The sequence below is a fragment of the Neolamprologus brichardi genome, chromosome 13, assembly GCF_056152115.1.
Source record: "Neolamprologus brichardi isolate AB-2024 chromosome 13, ASM5615211v1, whole genome shotgun sequence".
Taxonomy (NCBI): domain Eukaryota; kingdom Metazoa; phylum Chordata; class Actinopteri; order Cichliformes; family Cichlidae; genus Neolamprologus; species Neolamprologus brichardi.
The window spans coordinates 13,467,473-13,482,421 of NC_142116.1; the positions used below are offsets into that span (position 1 = coordinate 13,467,473).

Consider the following 14,949-nt stretch of genomic DNA (forward strand, 5'->3'; position numbering starts at 1 on the left):
TCAAGATGACCTGTTTAAGTCCAAAATGAGCATCAGAAGTGGGGAGATTATGGCATAGTTGGTTCTATCAGACAACACTTACTGCCACTAACTGCATAACCATCTCTAGGGTTTATAGAGAAGGTTCAAAAGAGAGGAAAATCTCAAGTAAGCAGCAGTTCTTTGGGTGAAAAGGTTTGGTTGATGTGAAAGCTCAGAGCAAAGTGGCCAGACTACAGGTTTAAACTCAAATAACCACTTGTTACAACTAAGGTATGCAGAAAAGCATCTGTGATGGATTGTGGGCTTTTAATGCCGGGGTGGTACCTGATCTGGGCTTTTATAGTTTAAGAACAGGAGACCAAGGCTTCAATTCACACACGCTCACTGAAATTGGACAATTAAAGATTGGAAAAACAATGCTGCTTTGTTTTGATTTGAATGATAGGGTCATTTTCCCTGGATAACACAAGGATCGATTTGTCTTGCCTTGTGTCAACAATTCATTATACTGGTGGCGATGGGAATATGTTCTCAAAACCTCACTGTACCTATCTAGTGATGGTTGCTTCCAGCAGAAAAACAGACCATGAAACAAAGCTAAAATCATCTCAAACTGGTTTCTTTAACATGACAATTAGTTCACTCTAGACAAATGACCTCCTCAGTCACCAGATTTCAAAGCAAGAGCACACCTTTGAGATGCGATGATTTGATCCATCATCACGTCTCAAAGGTACACGAGCAGGAGATTCACATTATAGACGTGCAGCCTGTGAAATGTCATCATGTCATTCTGGACTAAACATCCCTGAGGAATGTTTTCAAAACTTTTTCAAAACTCTTGAAGAATTAAAGCAGTTTGGAAGGCAAATGAAAGTCCAGCCTCTAACTAATTAATGAAATAGCCAGTACCTTTATTAGATAACATTACAGGACCCGCTAACAGTGGATACAAAACATTTACTGTCACTAACAAATAATGAGAATAACAGATGATGGCAAAATTTAGTTTAATAACAATAATATTTAATCAGATCATTATGTAAATGTGTATGTGGATGCTTGAGCTTTCAGGCTAGTATCTGTGTTCCAACATTTACAAATTTTAAAAAAAGAAAACTATTTTATCAGCATTCAGTTAATAATTGCTCCCTAGAACAAGTGAGAGTGTCATCATAACAGCACAGCTTTAATCACCTTCTCCTAGTTAACAATGCACAGCAAAGCTCTACCATGTTTGAGTCTGCAAAGAAAGAAAATCTTGTCAACTATGCAAACCTTGCTTTGCTGTGTGAAAATGAAAAACTCAGTAAGCCATTCACATATCTCTCAGGAATAGCTTAACTCTATTATAACTACTGGAGCCTGATGTTTCCTTCTCCTGAATTTTCTCTTTACTTTCCACTGTTTTGGCTGAGCCATGGGCAACAGTATGTGTTCTATAAGCTCAGTGGTGGAGGGCAGTCTCCCTTTGATCTATACACAGGTTTAGTGTTTCCTAGCAGAAAATCTATGATACAGCCCTTGCTTTGAACAACAAAGTCTGATCCTTGTGCTGCAAGTGTTCACAAGGAAGCCGTGTCTGCACATATGTATGTGCTACATGTACGTCTAGAGTACATGCAACACTTTTGCCACACACACATACAAACACGTGCATTTATGAAGTTAAAGACAAAAGGAAAAACTTTGGGAGACTCAAAACAGCAGCACAAGCAAAGCAGTTAATCCATCACAGCAAAGTATATGATAAAGGAGGCAATAACAAAACAATACAAGGGAAAAAAAATCAAACATAGATTACTTCAAATAACTCTCCGGAGGTGTTACACGGGGAAGGAAGTAAAATCAGTGGAATCAACTCTATCTCCATCCCTAGTTCCCTGGAAGCCTGTATGAATCCATTAGACTCATTCCAACTCATATCCGCCATTTGAAATAGCAGTCGCTGCTTTGATATCAGTAGCTGTGCAATGTTTATCCTATCAAACACCATTCCTGGGTGACAGCAAAAAGAATGCAACAAAGCTTTTCCTTATCAGAGGACAAAGTCACTCTACAGGTTGGCAGACCATGTGGTGAGCCTGCTGGAATAAGCTTAGGCACTTGCTCTCATTCTGTGGAATATCAAAGGCCTAATTCTACAGCCTTGGAGACAGTCACTGTGGGTGGACCGAATTCATACACAGAGATAAATGTGAACACATTTTGAAGAATAACTCAGAGTTAAAACGCACGACCATTAACACACGCATACACACATGAACAGTATCATAATACAAGGTGTCTAATCCTTTCGTTGGGATTCAGCTGTTAATCTCTTGAAAGGCTGGGAAGGGAACACGAGCTCCTGAAAAACCTGACATAATTGCTGTCACAAAGCTAATGAGTCATTCAAGTCAGGGATAGCACTGTGTGCCAGACAGGAACACATATCCATCAATTCTTTTTTTTCCCTACCGGTGATGCTGAGAGGACGAGCAGGTCAGGAGGCCAAAACGTGGTTTACAAAGGGAATACAGTCAGCATTTGCAATAAATGGCATTAAATTGAATTTAACATCACAAAGCAGTGCAGGTACAATACTGTAATGTGTCTCTATTCTCCAATCCCCTTTTGAATTGTGGCTTGTGCAAGCTATTACTAATGTAAAACTATGCTAACAATTCACTACATATTCACTGCAAGTGCTGCGCATCCGGAGGGACAGTGCGGGTAGATGAAAGGAGAATAACACATAGGAGGGTTTGGTAGACAAGTTATCTGGAGGCTCCTACCGTGATGTGGACTGTGACAGAAGCTTGCCCAGGAGGCATGACCCCTCCTTGGTTGACAGCTTCTACCTGGAATGTGTAAGAAGCCCCCATGTTCATAGCTGCCAGGGACTCGAAGTCCAGGGTCTGCAGTACAGCTAACACCCCTGTTACAGGGTTCAGGGAAAACAGCTGCCTGGCTGATTCAGTCTTGATCCGATAAGTGACATTGGAGAAGAGATCTAAGTCTACCGCCTAGGAGGAGGAGAAGGAAAGGAAAGCATTAACACTGGAGAAAGTAAGGTGATGAAAGAGGAGAGAGGACAAGCCTAACATAATTTCAAAATCAGAACCTTTCATATAAGCTGGTAAGTATAGGCCATAGACAACGAATGGTGATGCCCCTTTTTTTACAGTGTAGGAGCTACTTGCATCAGTCATTAATCAGACACTGATTAAATCACTATGGAGAACTCATTGCATTAAATCACAAATTGCAAAGTAGAGCGATGGCTGCTTCAATAGGAGATATATTAGATGCAGCATAATGCAGGACATGTTTTTCAGGGATTCATCAGCCACTTACACAGTATTTCACTCATAAGCAAAAAGAAGACTTAAGAGATATTACATTTGTTAAGTAAGAGTAAACATAAAGTGCAGCTGAGGCTAACGGAAATCTTTGAGTATTAAGACCATGAATGTTTGTGACCTTGTTTCTCCCGTGCTTCCTGCTTTTCACAAAAACAACAAAATGCCAACACTGAGAGGAAGAGAAGAGTTGACATAAGGACACATTTTGCATTTGATGTTAAGGAAAAACACAACAACCACAACACAAAAAAACTTTTACACTTTATATTTATTATTTCTACCATAACCTTATGATGTGTAGTCAACTAAAACTAATATAATTTAGATGCCATATATTATGACTAAAACTAAATCAGAATTTGCCATGAAATGAACTCTTGTTACTCTCATAGCATTGCTAACACCCTCAGAGCTGACAGAATTGAGAGTGCCAAGTGTGGTCTGCATTTAGACATTTTGTCTGCAATCCATCAAGCCATCGTATACAGCCATGCTCATCTTCACGAAAACACTAACACACACACTAAAGTAAGTTTAACTGTGGAAATACTCTGAGTAACAACATTTAAGATTATTGCTAAAGGGCCAATGTCTTGAAAATCTGAAAAACAAAAATTCCTTTATGAACACTTTCAAAGTCGATAGGTTGCATCCTCAGGGGAAGACAGACATATGCACTGAGGAACCCACATACATAGCTATCTGATACAATATAGTTTATCTTAGTCACTTTTTCTTTCTTTCTTTTTGTGTGAGATTAAAAAAAAAAACTAAGACAGACTCTGTTCTGTTCTATCTCACCTGTGCTATTTAGGTATTTTGCCAACCACCCTGGTGCGCTCAGAGTTAATGTGTCGTCTAGGAGATTAATGGTGTCACAGTGCCACTGTCACTCACACCCTTCGACCTCAGCCCCCACCTGCCCTTCTTTCCCCCCTCCCCCTCAAGCTTTATCCCCGTCTGGGAGATGTCACTCACAATATCCCAGCAATTACTCGCCCCTCTGCTCGCGTTTGCTCCTCGTGCACCGGGTTTTTCGACACTACACTTCGGCGCAAACAAATGCACTGCTGTTTGACAGGGTTGAAGTGATGCCAAAGACAGACTCCACCAATTGGAAAAAAAAAATAAAACGTTTTTCTCAATTTCTTTCACAACAAACAATAAACATTCTATTAACATTGGTTGTGAAGGATCGAAAAACAATTCTCTTCTGAAGCCGGTTTGACGATTTGAGGAAGTTTTCAGTTTTACTCTAAAAAAAGCACAGAGAACTGTCACCGCACTGCATAAAAGATTATATATGTTGCTGGCTGCATAATTGCCACTGTCTGGAAGCATTTGACACTTTAAACTGCTAAATTGCGAGCTCTTGAAGTTAAAAGATTCCAAAAGCTTTTTTAACACAAACACCTGTACCATGCATCAGGGGAAAGGAGACATTTGGTGAAAATCGCTTGGCCATCAAGTTCTTACACTTAGCTGCAGGACTACAGTTCCCACAGGGCTGTTCTCAGGCACATTCACCACATAAGTCTGCTGGGAGAACACCGGGCTGTTGTCATCGATATCCGTGACTTGGACTGAGACAGTGAAAGAGGTCCGTCGCGGGTCTACTGCCCCATCCGAGGCTTCAACCACCAAGTCATACTGACTTCTTGACTCCCGATCAAGTGGCACTCGTGTGTAGATGCTTCCATTAGCGCTTATTGTAAACAAGTCGGGATGATTCACGATCCGGTAGCGCACCTGGCCATTAGCGCCTGCATCTGGATCTGTGGCCTGGGAAAAAAAAAAAAATGATCAGAGGGCTCAGATATGGGAAGATTAATGCTTATCCTTGTTTATTCAGTGCAGAAATGCAGAGAATCATAATATCTAGGCGGCTCGCCCACATAAATTATATACTTGAATTAAGTCTTTTCTTTGACCTCAGCATGGGTTATTTGATCTCTGACACTTGCAGCCTTTGTTCTTGCTGATTTCAAACAATTAACATTAAACGCCGCAAAACCCAAAGCGAGTTACCACATTTTAATGGTGGAAGCAGTTAATATTATGCTAAATGAGCCATCAATGAAACGCGATCAATACACTTCTTTTCATTCCTGAAGCTGCTTTAGAAAAACTGTGGGAAACAACGAGAAACCATTTACATATATCAATAGTGCAAGAGAGAAATATTCATCAAATACATCATGTGAAGAGCTGATTATATAACTGAGATGCAGAGGTTTTCCCTTTTTAAAAAAAAAAAAAATTATTACAATAATTATCAGAGAACTAAAGACCCAAGGGAAAGCTACTGCGGTGCCATTATGATCATGCAGGGTTCAAATAAATACCACAGAGCCAATCATGGGTCATTACATATGCCCGTGTCTATAAAAGCAGCAGCTATATTTAAAAAAAACAAAAAACCCAACAAAGTAAAGTATCTGAAATATTTACAGTCTGTGGAAATTGAGGGAGGAAACAGATTTTTTCAGGGAACTGCAGAGTTGCATATGTACATTTAAAGTTACAGATGACAAAACATTACATTAAATTAGCATTTGGGATATTAATGGCTATGTATCTGTTTTCAAGACCCACTCCAACCTCAGCATTACATTATATGATCCAGATGATGAGTTTTCTTCACACTGAAGCAGTTTCTGTGGGGACACATTTGGACAGCATTTCTTAGTAATCTAACTTGCGAGTTTTAAAATGTGAGCTCGTGGGCAGGCTCTATATAGTGACTCTGAGAGCAATAGAAGATCCTGCAGGTACAGGTGGCTTCAACACAAAAACAGCTTGAGCAGGTGGGTTTTAAAGAACAGGCCCACGCAGACCTCTAATATAGTACAAGGAAAATGAGTCTAGTTTGTGCTCTGCTGGTGTGGGTCTAGTAGATTTTTTTTTTTTTTTTTTTTGTTCTGGATTATTAATGTTGAAACCTTCTATTGCACTTATTTTTTTCTGTTCTCTACAGTATTTTTACAAATAAATTCAAGCACTGATGTCTTCATCTCAACAAAATCTAAAGGCGTGTTTTTGAGGAGAGTAAAGAGCTGCATAGCATCTCTTTCAGATGTCTCGAACAATCAGACTTGCTTTATCAAGGAATCTGTGTGGTAAAAAATAAACTATGTTCAACAGCTTGTCCAATTAGCAACAATTTCTCATGATACCTCCATGATGTGTGCGACACAAGCGCTAATCTATCTGTCCTCCAGTCATTTGCGTGCTCAGATTATGACTCCCTGCTAAGAGCAAATAGAATGGGCTTATATGGTTAGGATTTGTAAGTCACAGAACAAACGGCTCTATTAGCACAACCGGCAAAGCTGTCAGTTGTGATAACCTGGTAAATCATCTGCAGTCTATATGAGTGTGTACAAAATAAGAACAGGTGGGAACCAGCTCCAATTACTATAACGATAATCCGAAATGCTTTAAGGCTAGCAATAAGCTACTTAATAGCATTATGCATTCCCACTGCAATCATCTCCACTGTTGGCAATTGCCTAAAGCTCTTTGTGGCTGGCTGGATTGTAACTTTCTTCCTACAGGTGAATTCAAAGTAGTACAAGAAAACCAAACCAATTTTATTGGTGGAAATCAGATTTGAATGTGAAATACTTCAGTTGAAACAAATAAGCCTTATGCCAGCAGTCAGCATCCCACCCTTCCCTCCTCTGTCACTTAGCACATTATGTGACAGTAAGCTGTGGGTTACTGATTTGATAGGAGAGCATTTGTTCCGCAAGACAGTTATAGACATGCACACAGTACAAGGCTCCTACAAAATCTCCACATCACAAGATGTTTTCTAGGTTTTCTGAAAGAAAGCTGCAAGTTACTAAACATTGGTTGGTGTGTCAGGATAGATGATGAAACATAGAGAAATGTTTAAGCGTTGTATGTCAAGTGACAATGCCCTGGATGGTAAGATTTTTTTTGCCCTCCTTTTCCATTTTCTTTGCCAAGATGTCATGTGTCATCGCAGTGTATGAACTCAATGCAGCAGAGGTATCAAACTGCCAGAAGCTCAATTCATTTTCATCTAAGATAAACTCTGTTATTAAACACCAAGCCACCTATTATTTTTGTTCGATTTCTTTTGACCTCACATAGTTAAACAATGTTCTCCTGCATATTTCTATCGAATGTATTCATGCTTGCTGCTTTACATTACTGATGATTCCAAGTGGCTAAAAAGGTTAATATCAAATGTGATGAAGGTATCTATTATTGTCCTCTTGTCAACTGGAATGCAAATGTAATTTTGCTGAAATGTGGTGATTTATATTTTAAGCTAAAAGCCCACAGTTATCATTATATACGCATTTGCACTTTTCCTGCAATAACAAATACTACTTTAGACACGACTCCTAATGTAATACAAAGAAGAGAAGAAAATTAACAATTGCGCTATCTGCGTTACAGACAGAGTTTATTTAGGCCCCTCATCCTGAAGGGCATGTTCGCCTCAAATAATGTTCAGTGAGCAAGATCTCCAAAAATGCAAATATATGCTCCTTGCACAGAAAATAAGTAAAATGTCACTCCTCCGTGACGGGATTAAACCAAGGAGATAAACGAGAAAAACCAAAGGGATTTCCTACACACAGGCTTAAGGTGGACATAGAAATAATACTTTAGGACTAACATTTCAGCCAATATTTAGACAACTATCTTAGGACTAAATTATAAATATCTGGAAGCTTTAATCCTTATGCAAGCTAAATGCTGACATTTCTCAATCAGAGAACTATCAGATGTCAATCCAGAAATGTATTCATGTAGTTTGCCATTAACAAACTGGAGCAGCGCTATATCATCTGTTCTATATCATCTAGCAGTGCAAGCCTGCAGAATTTAAAAGTGGTACTGGATTTCGAAGAATGTTGAAAAATGATTTAAGAATTGTATTTTAGCATACACTTGTTTAAAAATTTCACCTAAATTCCAAGTCTATGTTTTTATTTTTGGACTGCTATAGAAATAAGATTTTTTATTTATTCATTTATTTATTTATTTTTCATACAAGACCTTGATGGAGCCCCTCAATTCGTCCACTATATGAACCATTTTAAGTCCCTTCCTCTTTCCTTTTATTCAGGCTTCTTGTGATTGGTTGCCAAAAAATAGATTTTCAGGACTTTGTAATATAAGATACTACACTATTGTGAGTAAGTACGTATAAAAGAACAGCAGGTCTCCTTTAATGATGAATCTTACTGCCTTTCAGGATTTTGCCTGATGGAGTGTAACATATGAGAAATGTGACCAAATATCACCAAAATGACTAAAATTAAAAACATCACATTATATAAGAATGACTATTCTTTTTTTCCCTGCTATTTCTGCAGCTTTAACAGTGTTGCACTCAACAAAATGCCCCCATATGGTCTCAATCAGTTACTATGGGCTAGTACAAGGGAAATCTGTGGTGTCTCTGTGTGCATGCGCATGGAGAGCAGGATTTTGTAGCGCTAAGTACTTTAATGTACTTTTCTTTTCAGTCACAAAGGCGCAGCCTCAACTCAAACTGGCATGCAGCCAGCTGAGGAGTCAGTGTGGTGGACTAAGCTTTAATCTAGCTGCTGGCTGCATTTGTGAGGAAATACTTGGGAGTAAGACTGAAGGGAGCTCTACTGCATCCAGACACCAAACTTCCTTCATATGTCCTTTTGCCGCATTTCACACGTCATAAACTCCAAACATTTAGCAGCCGCCCATTTCCGCACGCACTAAAAATGTGAAGGGTTGCTTAATATGAAATGTGAATATCCTGACAAATGACAAATGTCACTGATCTGGCTATGCCTATTTACCTTTGGAGGCAAGATTCTTTTTTTGTATGAGCAATTACAAAAAACTGATATAACAAATTTTATGTACGTGGAGATTTTCTAAAGTGGTTGCTGGGTAAATCTGTAAACCTTTTTCTATCCATATGAGGCCATTGTTTAGAAACTGTTTAGAAATTGTCCATCTAATTCAAATTTATACTTTAGTCAAAAAACAAAACATGTAGAAGGCAGTGACTGAGAAAACCTCAGAATCTTTCATCTGTCAAGCGGACGTGTTAACCAGTGTCTTGTATCAGTGTTCTTTTAAAATATGAGGACATGCAACAATGAACAGAACACATCAGATTTACAAGGCAAGAACACAGGGACATTACACTTACCTTTACTCGTCCTACAAACAAGTTAGCTTCTTCTTCTCGCACAGAAAAATTTGAAGGTATGGTGAGATCAAACTTCGGGTCATTATCATTGACATCAGTAACAACTATGTTCACAGTAGTTGTGGTTGTCTAAAGGAAAAACAGTCAAACAGAGAGCACAATAAAACTAATGTTATTCCCTTCACATTGAGTGTTCCCTTCATAAACAAAGATGACAAGCACAACTAAAAAGGCATTAAATGTGATACAATGTAATTTGAGTAAATACACTTTGACATGAATAATTCATAGGGTGACTGTTAAAAGCTGTGTCATGCTCAAGTAGACATTTTAAAAAGGATTAGGATTATAATCAGACAACTTTTTTGGAGACCTGACGATTAAAAATAATAATTATAGTTGGAAATACTTTCAAAATACATTTTGTTGTAGGTAAATAGAACCATTTAGCATTTATGAGTGGAACCATGAGCTCTCATTTAGATAAAAATTTAATACTTTGTACAATTCTAACAAGCTTATAATTATTTATGTATGTGTTTGGAATCAGCCACCTTTATTTTTCAGCATAGCCTGAAATCCCTTAACCAAGCTGTCTTGTCACTTAAAAAAAACAAAACAAACAAAAAAGCAAACACAGTATCCAGGAATAGTTCTCCAAGCTTCTTAAAGGACAGTCAAAGTTCTTCTTTAAATGTTGGCTAACTAAATACTGATTTTACCCAAAAATTTCAAATTTGGATGAATTACTCCGTAGGAACTCTTATCATTGATTTTCAGTCCAGCTCTTAAGTAATTTGGTATACCTCAGCCTTTTCTTCTTTATTCCCCTTCCTGAAGGATGGCTTCTTGCTACCCAGACAATTTCTGACTAAAAATTTCAGCTAAAAACGATGGGAACAAAGAGCCTAAAGACACCATTTAAAATTCTCAGTTTTATGCTTGAAAGAGTCATAGGTCAATGGGAAGTTGCCCAAAAAACAAAACAAAAAGAAAAACATTCCTCTGAAAGTGACCAGGTAAGAAAAAGTTTGAATGACCTTTAGAAAGCCTGGAAAATTATTTTACCCTTTTTTTTTTTTTTTTAAAAATTACAAGAAAGTCTGGTCCTTGGAAGCCAAATGTCAAGAAATGAGAGGTGGTTCAAGACTTTTGCACAGTACTGTATGTTTCAGAAGCAGCTAAAATAAAATCACTTTCAACCAAGTCCAGCAAAAACATTAATTCACTCAGAAAATGATTCCTAGTGTAGGGGAAATGTTAAAAGCCAACCATAAAAAATTATTCTGCATAAAAAGCACAATCATTTGGAACAACTACAGTAAATTTAAGTGTTTCAAAATGTCAACTTTTGGTCAAACTATTATAATGCTTTGTAGCTGTGACAAAGAAACTCACATGCACCAAGTAAATGTAATGGAATTTTAAAAATATTCTATTATATAAATGCCTTTAAACACTTTGGGTGCATACTGTATATGCATACTGATAACGGGATTCTCAGTAATATTCAGTAACGTAAAGGCAGTCACACACACCAGCTTTCCATACTGTAAGTGATGAGGGACCATAATTAAACTCAGTACACCATTGTGTGCAAATGCACATAAGCAACTTGTCTGTATACAACACATAGAGAACTTCTTCATTCCTTCTTGGGAAAGATGCACTGTTAGTAGTTATTAAGAGAAAATTGTACAAGGTTGGAAGCTAAAAGCATGAAACTAGATCCATCACATCTTTCTTCCTCACTCATTTACAAGGCCAGTGTGGGCCACTGTGCTGCTGTTAACCTTCAAACAATGACACAGCACACACACCTTTAGCACTTCTATAAATCAACATAGAAAATTGGCTGGATATGCACAATCTATAATCTCTCAGTGCCCTGGGAGGAGCATGTATGCAAATAATGGTGTAAATGGTCTCCTTGGGGGGGAAGAAGGATAGGAAGGCTGTGGGAGGAGTTGGGCCTTGCAAAAGAAAAACTTCCTGGGAGACAGCTGTTTGGAGCTGCCCCGGCAGATGAGACATTCAGCGGCACATTTCACAAAGAAAATGACCTACTTAATGTCACCTTCATCTCACCGTCCTTTAGGAAAACCTCCACCATTGTTGTTTCTTTGTACTACCTTCTGAGACATACATAATCGGCCTTTTCATGGAATTTCACACTGCAACTTATCACAAAAACCTGCCTCTGTTGCTATATCACTACTGAAAGTAGGAAGTTAAAGGAGGCAGTGTTTTGATAAGCTGTGCGTAGTTTTCATTTTGCAGAAGACCTGAAGCCAATTAGTGTCTTCATCCTGGCGTGGGTGTCCTTATCAAAGCCAAAATCCCCAACCACCATGGACACAAGTATGATTAATGAGCAGCTATTATAGATGGAGCTCTGTGATGCCTCGTGTATGTCCTCATAGTCTAAAAGATCCAGAGGTGGGTGATGTTCCTTTTTTTGTTTTTTTAAATGACCATCCAAGCCAAAAGCCATTGGACTGATATAATAAGCTTGTTAGGAGTCATGTACTCTTTCCTATGCTCTTCCCAGCATACCGTTTTTTGGGACACATGTCTGTCTGGCAGTGTTTGATCTAAGCCTGTCCAGTCGAGATCACTTTTAAATTTACTACAAAGATGGGCCCAATTTTTTTTCATCCACGAGTACAAGAAAGAGTTAATACCGTGAAGGAAAATGCGTGCGTGCATGTGTGTGTCCGGATTTGACTGCACTCAAAGGGAAGTAGCACCAGGGGGAAGTTGGCTTGCTAGCTCCTTGTGGCAGGTTTCCATGGATACCAAAGTTCTGGACTAATTACACATCCAAATCCCTGGTGTCCCCATCCTTTTCTGTATCGCTCTCCATCTCTTTTCTGTCCCCCTCCTCCTGTGCTTATTTTGATCCTTTCCTGTATCCAGCTGTCTAGGCAGCACTCTCTTGCACTGAATGACTTCCTCGCCTCTATTCTCCTACAAACCTTTACCCCGTCTTCCTCACTCAACTTTCTTCCTGTTGTGACAACATTTCTTCTAAGTTGTGACATTTAGCCCACACAAGTCAGCCAACAATTTACTGTGTTTTCCCCCACACACATAAACACACACAATTTATAGGTAAAGGGTGTTGGCTTGTACAAACTGTCCATCAGTAGGTAGGACAAAGAGCATCACCTTATGGTTACCTCATTCTGAGAGGTGAAACCTCATCTTACATGCTCTTTATTTATTTGCTCTTTCCTCTCCGACCCCACCACTGTCCATCTGCCCCTCCCTCTCTAACTGCTGCACTATGTTCTCCCTTTGCACTGCTCTCACAATTACTGGGACACACTACAAATTCTTCGTCATGTATTACTCCACAACACCAACACATTATATTTGGCAGCAGATACAAATTAGCTGTAGATCTCAGTTGTCATGAGTGTGCAGGTGAGAGGGGGTGGAAATCAACATCACCCTATTGACAGCTCATCAGCTAATGTTCACGGACTATCAGACACAGCATCTTAAAAAGGAAACCACATTTCACCTCTGCCTGGAACAGATACAGCTGCAAAAAAAAGAAAAAAAGTGCCAAGTGAGCTGAAGTGTAATTAAATTAAGACAGTTTATGTGATTATCTGCTCTTCATGGAAGACACAGAAGCCAGCATTCATTTTTTGTCATAATGCCTGAAGTTTTTCCAGCCAAAATGACAAAAAACAGCTCTGTGAATATAAGGACTCAACTACTTGTGATACCTCTAAATGGAAGACACTTTTTAAAAGATGCACTCAATGCTGAGAAAACTATATAATGGTGAGATCGTTGATGTTATCCGAGCTATGCTTTGGACATGTGGAAATTAGGAAGTTTACTATATGGGGGTGGTTATAATTAAAACTTTGCATAACGGGACATGTAGCAATTCCAAGCTTTTGGATGCATTTTAGAAGCTCAAAGTATGTCAGTTTCACAGTTATGTGGCAGTACTCATTTAAATATCCATCTGTCCAAGATTTTTTTTTGTGTGCTTTTCTGTCATTCTATATAAACAGACTCAGTATTACATAAGTCATGATGCTTTTATTACCACACAACCCACGTATTTCACACAAATACAGTAACTGTACAATATATGCAGAGCAATCTAAAAGGTAAAAGTAGCTGTAGGTAAAATTGATTTGATCCATTTGCACTATAAAGAGCTATGCTCGAAATGGCATTGTGTAAGCTGCATATTAGTAACAGGCAATAACGATATGCTGGTTCAGGTACTTCTGTCTTAGCATTTGGTATTTGCCATTTCTCAGTTAAAAACTAGCATTTTATTCCAGGTGAATTATTTCAGGCTTTTTAAAACACTTTTTGGCCAAAAATGTACTGCCTGGCCAACAAAGTCTTACCTATTTGCTTCAATTTAACCAAGCAAATAGGTAAAAGTCACTGGACTCCAGCGACAAAGAATGATTAATTACTACAGTGGCTGGCAACAGGTTATTTACTGTAACCCCAGTTGATGCACTGAATAGCTTCTCATTTCTTAAACAACTGATCTGTGTTCTCTGATCACGGAAAAGATGTTACTCTATTTAATGAGGGTCAAACTGTCGGCCTGCTTCAAGGAAAGGAAATAACTAAGAACATTGCTGATATTGCTAGAAGGATTATGATGAACCATCATCATTCAAGGAAGAAATGTGTTTGGGGAAAAAAGTAGAACTCACAAATATATATAAAAGAGCATTTCCACACACAATATGATGAGAACTCAACAGATTCAGACTGAACAGCTGTGTCGCCTTAAGAGAAGCACTTATCAAAAAGGGTAATCGGGGGAAAAAGCCTTCAATTTTCTAGGGAGCATAAAGATTGGACTCTGTAGCAATGGAAAAAGTCAGGTTGTCTGATGAGTCTAGATTTATTCTGTTTTAGAGTGATGGGTGCATCAGGATAGGATGACAGGTGGATAAAGTATTGCACCCATCATGCTTAGTGCCTACTATACAAGCCTGTGGGATGGTGTTCTGATCTGGGGTTGCTTCAGTTGGTCAGGTTTAGGTTTAACAACATTATGTGCCCAGAAAATGAGGTCAGCTGACTACCTGAACATTCCACCATGAGCAGGTTTTTTCCATCAATGGATTTTTTCTTGATGATGTCAGGAATCATCAGGCTCAAACTGTAAATGAGTGGCTATCTTCGCACATGGATTGTCTATCACAGAGTCCAGAACTTAATCCCACTTTGTTATATGCTAGAGAAGACTTTACTCAGCAACTCTACCAGCATCAATACAAACAAATTGTCACAACAAAGTTCTGGACAGAACTATATGTTGTGACACTGCATACGCGTACACAAACAATGCCAATGGAAATTTGTGCTGTAAGTCAAGCTAAAGGCAGACCAACATAATATTAGTGAGAGTGTTTTTTTGGCCGGTGACACTCACTC

The 14,949-nt window shown here is 38.7% G+C and overlaps 1 protein-coding gene across 1 annotated transcript in view; it reads right to left on the reverse strand.

Annotated features, from left to right (window-relative positions):
* Positions 1-14,949, reverse strand: part of LOC102783075 (protocadherin-15) — a 165,202-nt gene that overhangs the window by 56,915 nt on the left and 93,338 nt on the right. The window contains exons 19-21 of the mRNA XM_087850190.1: positions 9,514-9,642; positions 4,806-5,111; positions 2,760-2,990 (exon numbers count right to left, since the gene is read on the reverse strand). Of these exons, the coding sequence (XP_087706316.1) occupies positions 2,760-2,990; positions 4,806-5,111; positions 9,514-9,642 (666 nt within the window). The remainder of the gene's footprint in view (positions 1-2,759; positions 2,991-4,805; positions 5,112-9,513; positions 9,643-14,949) is intronic.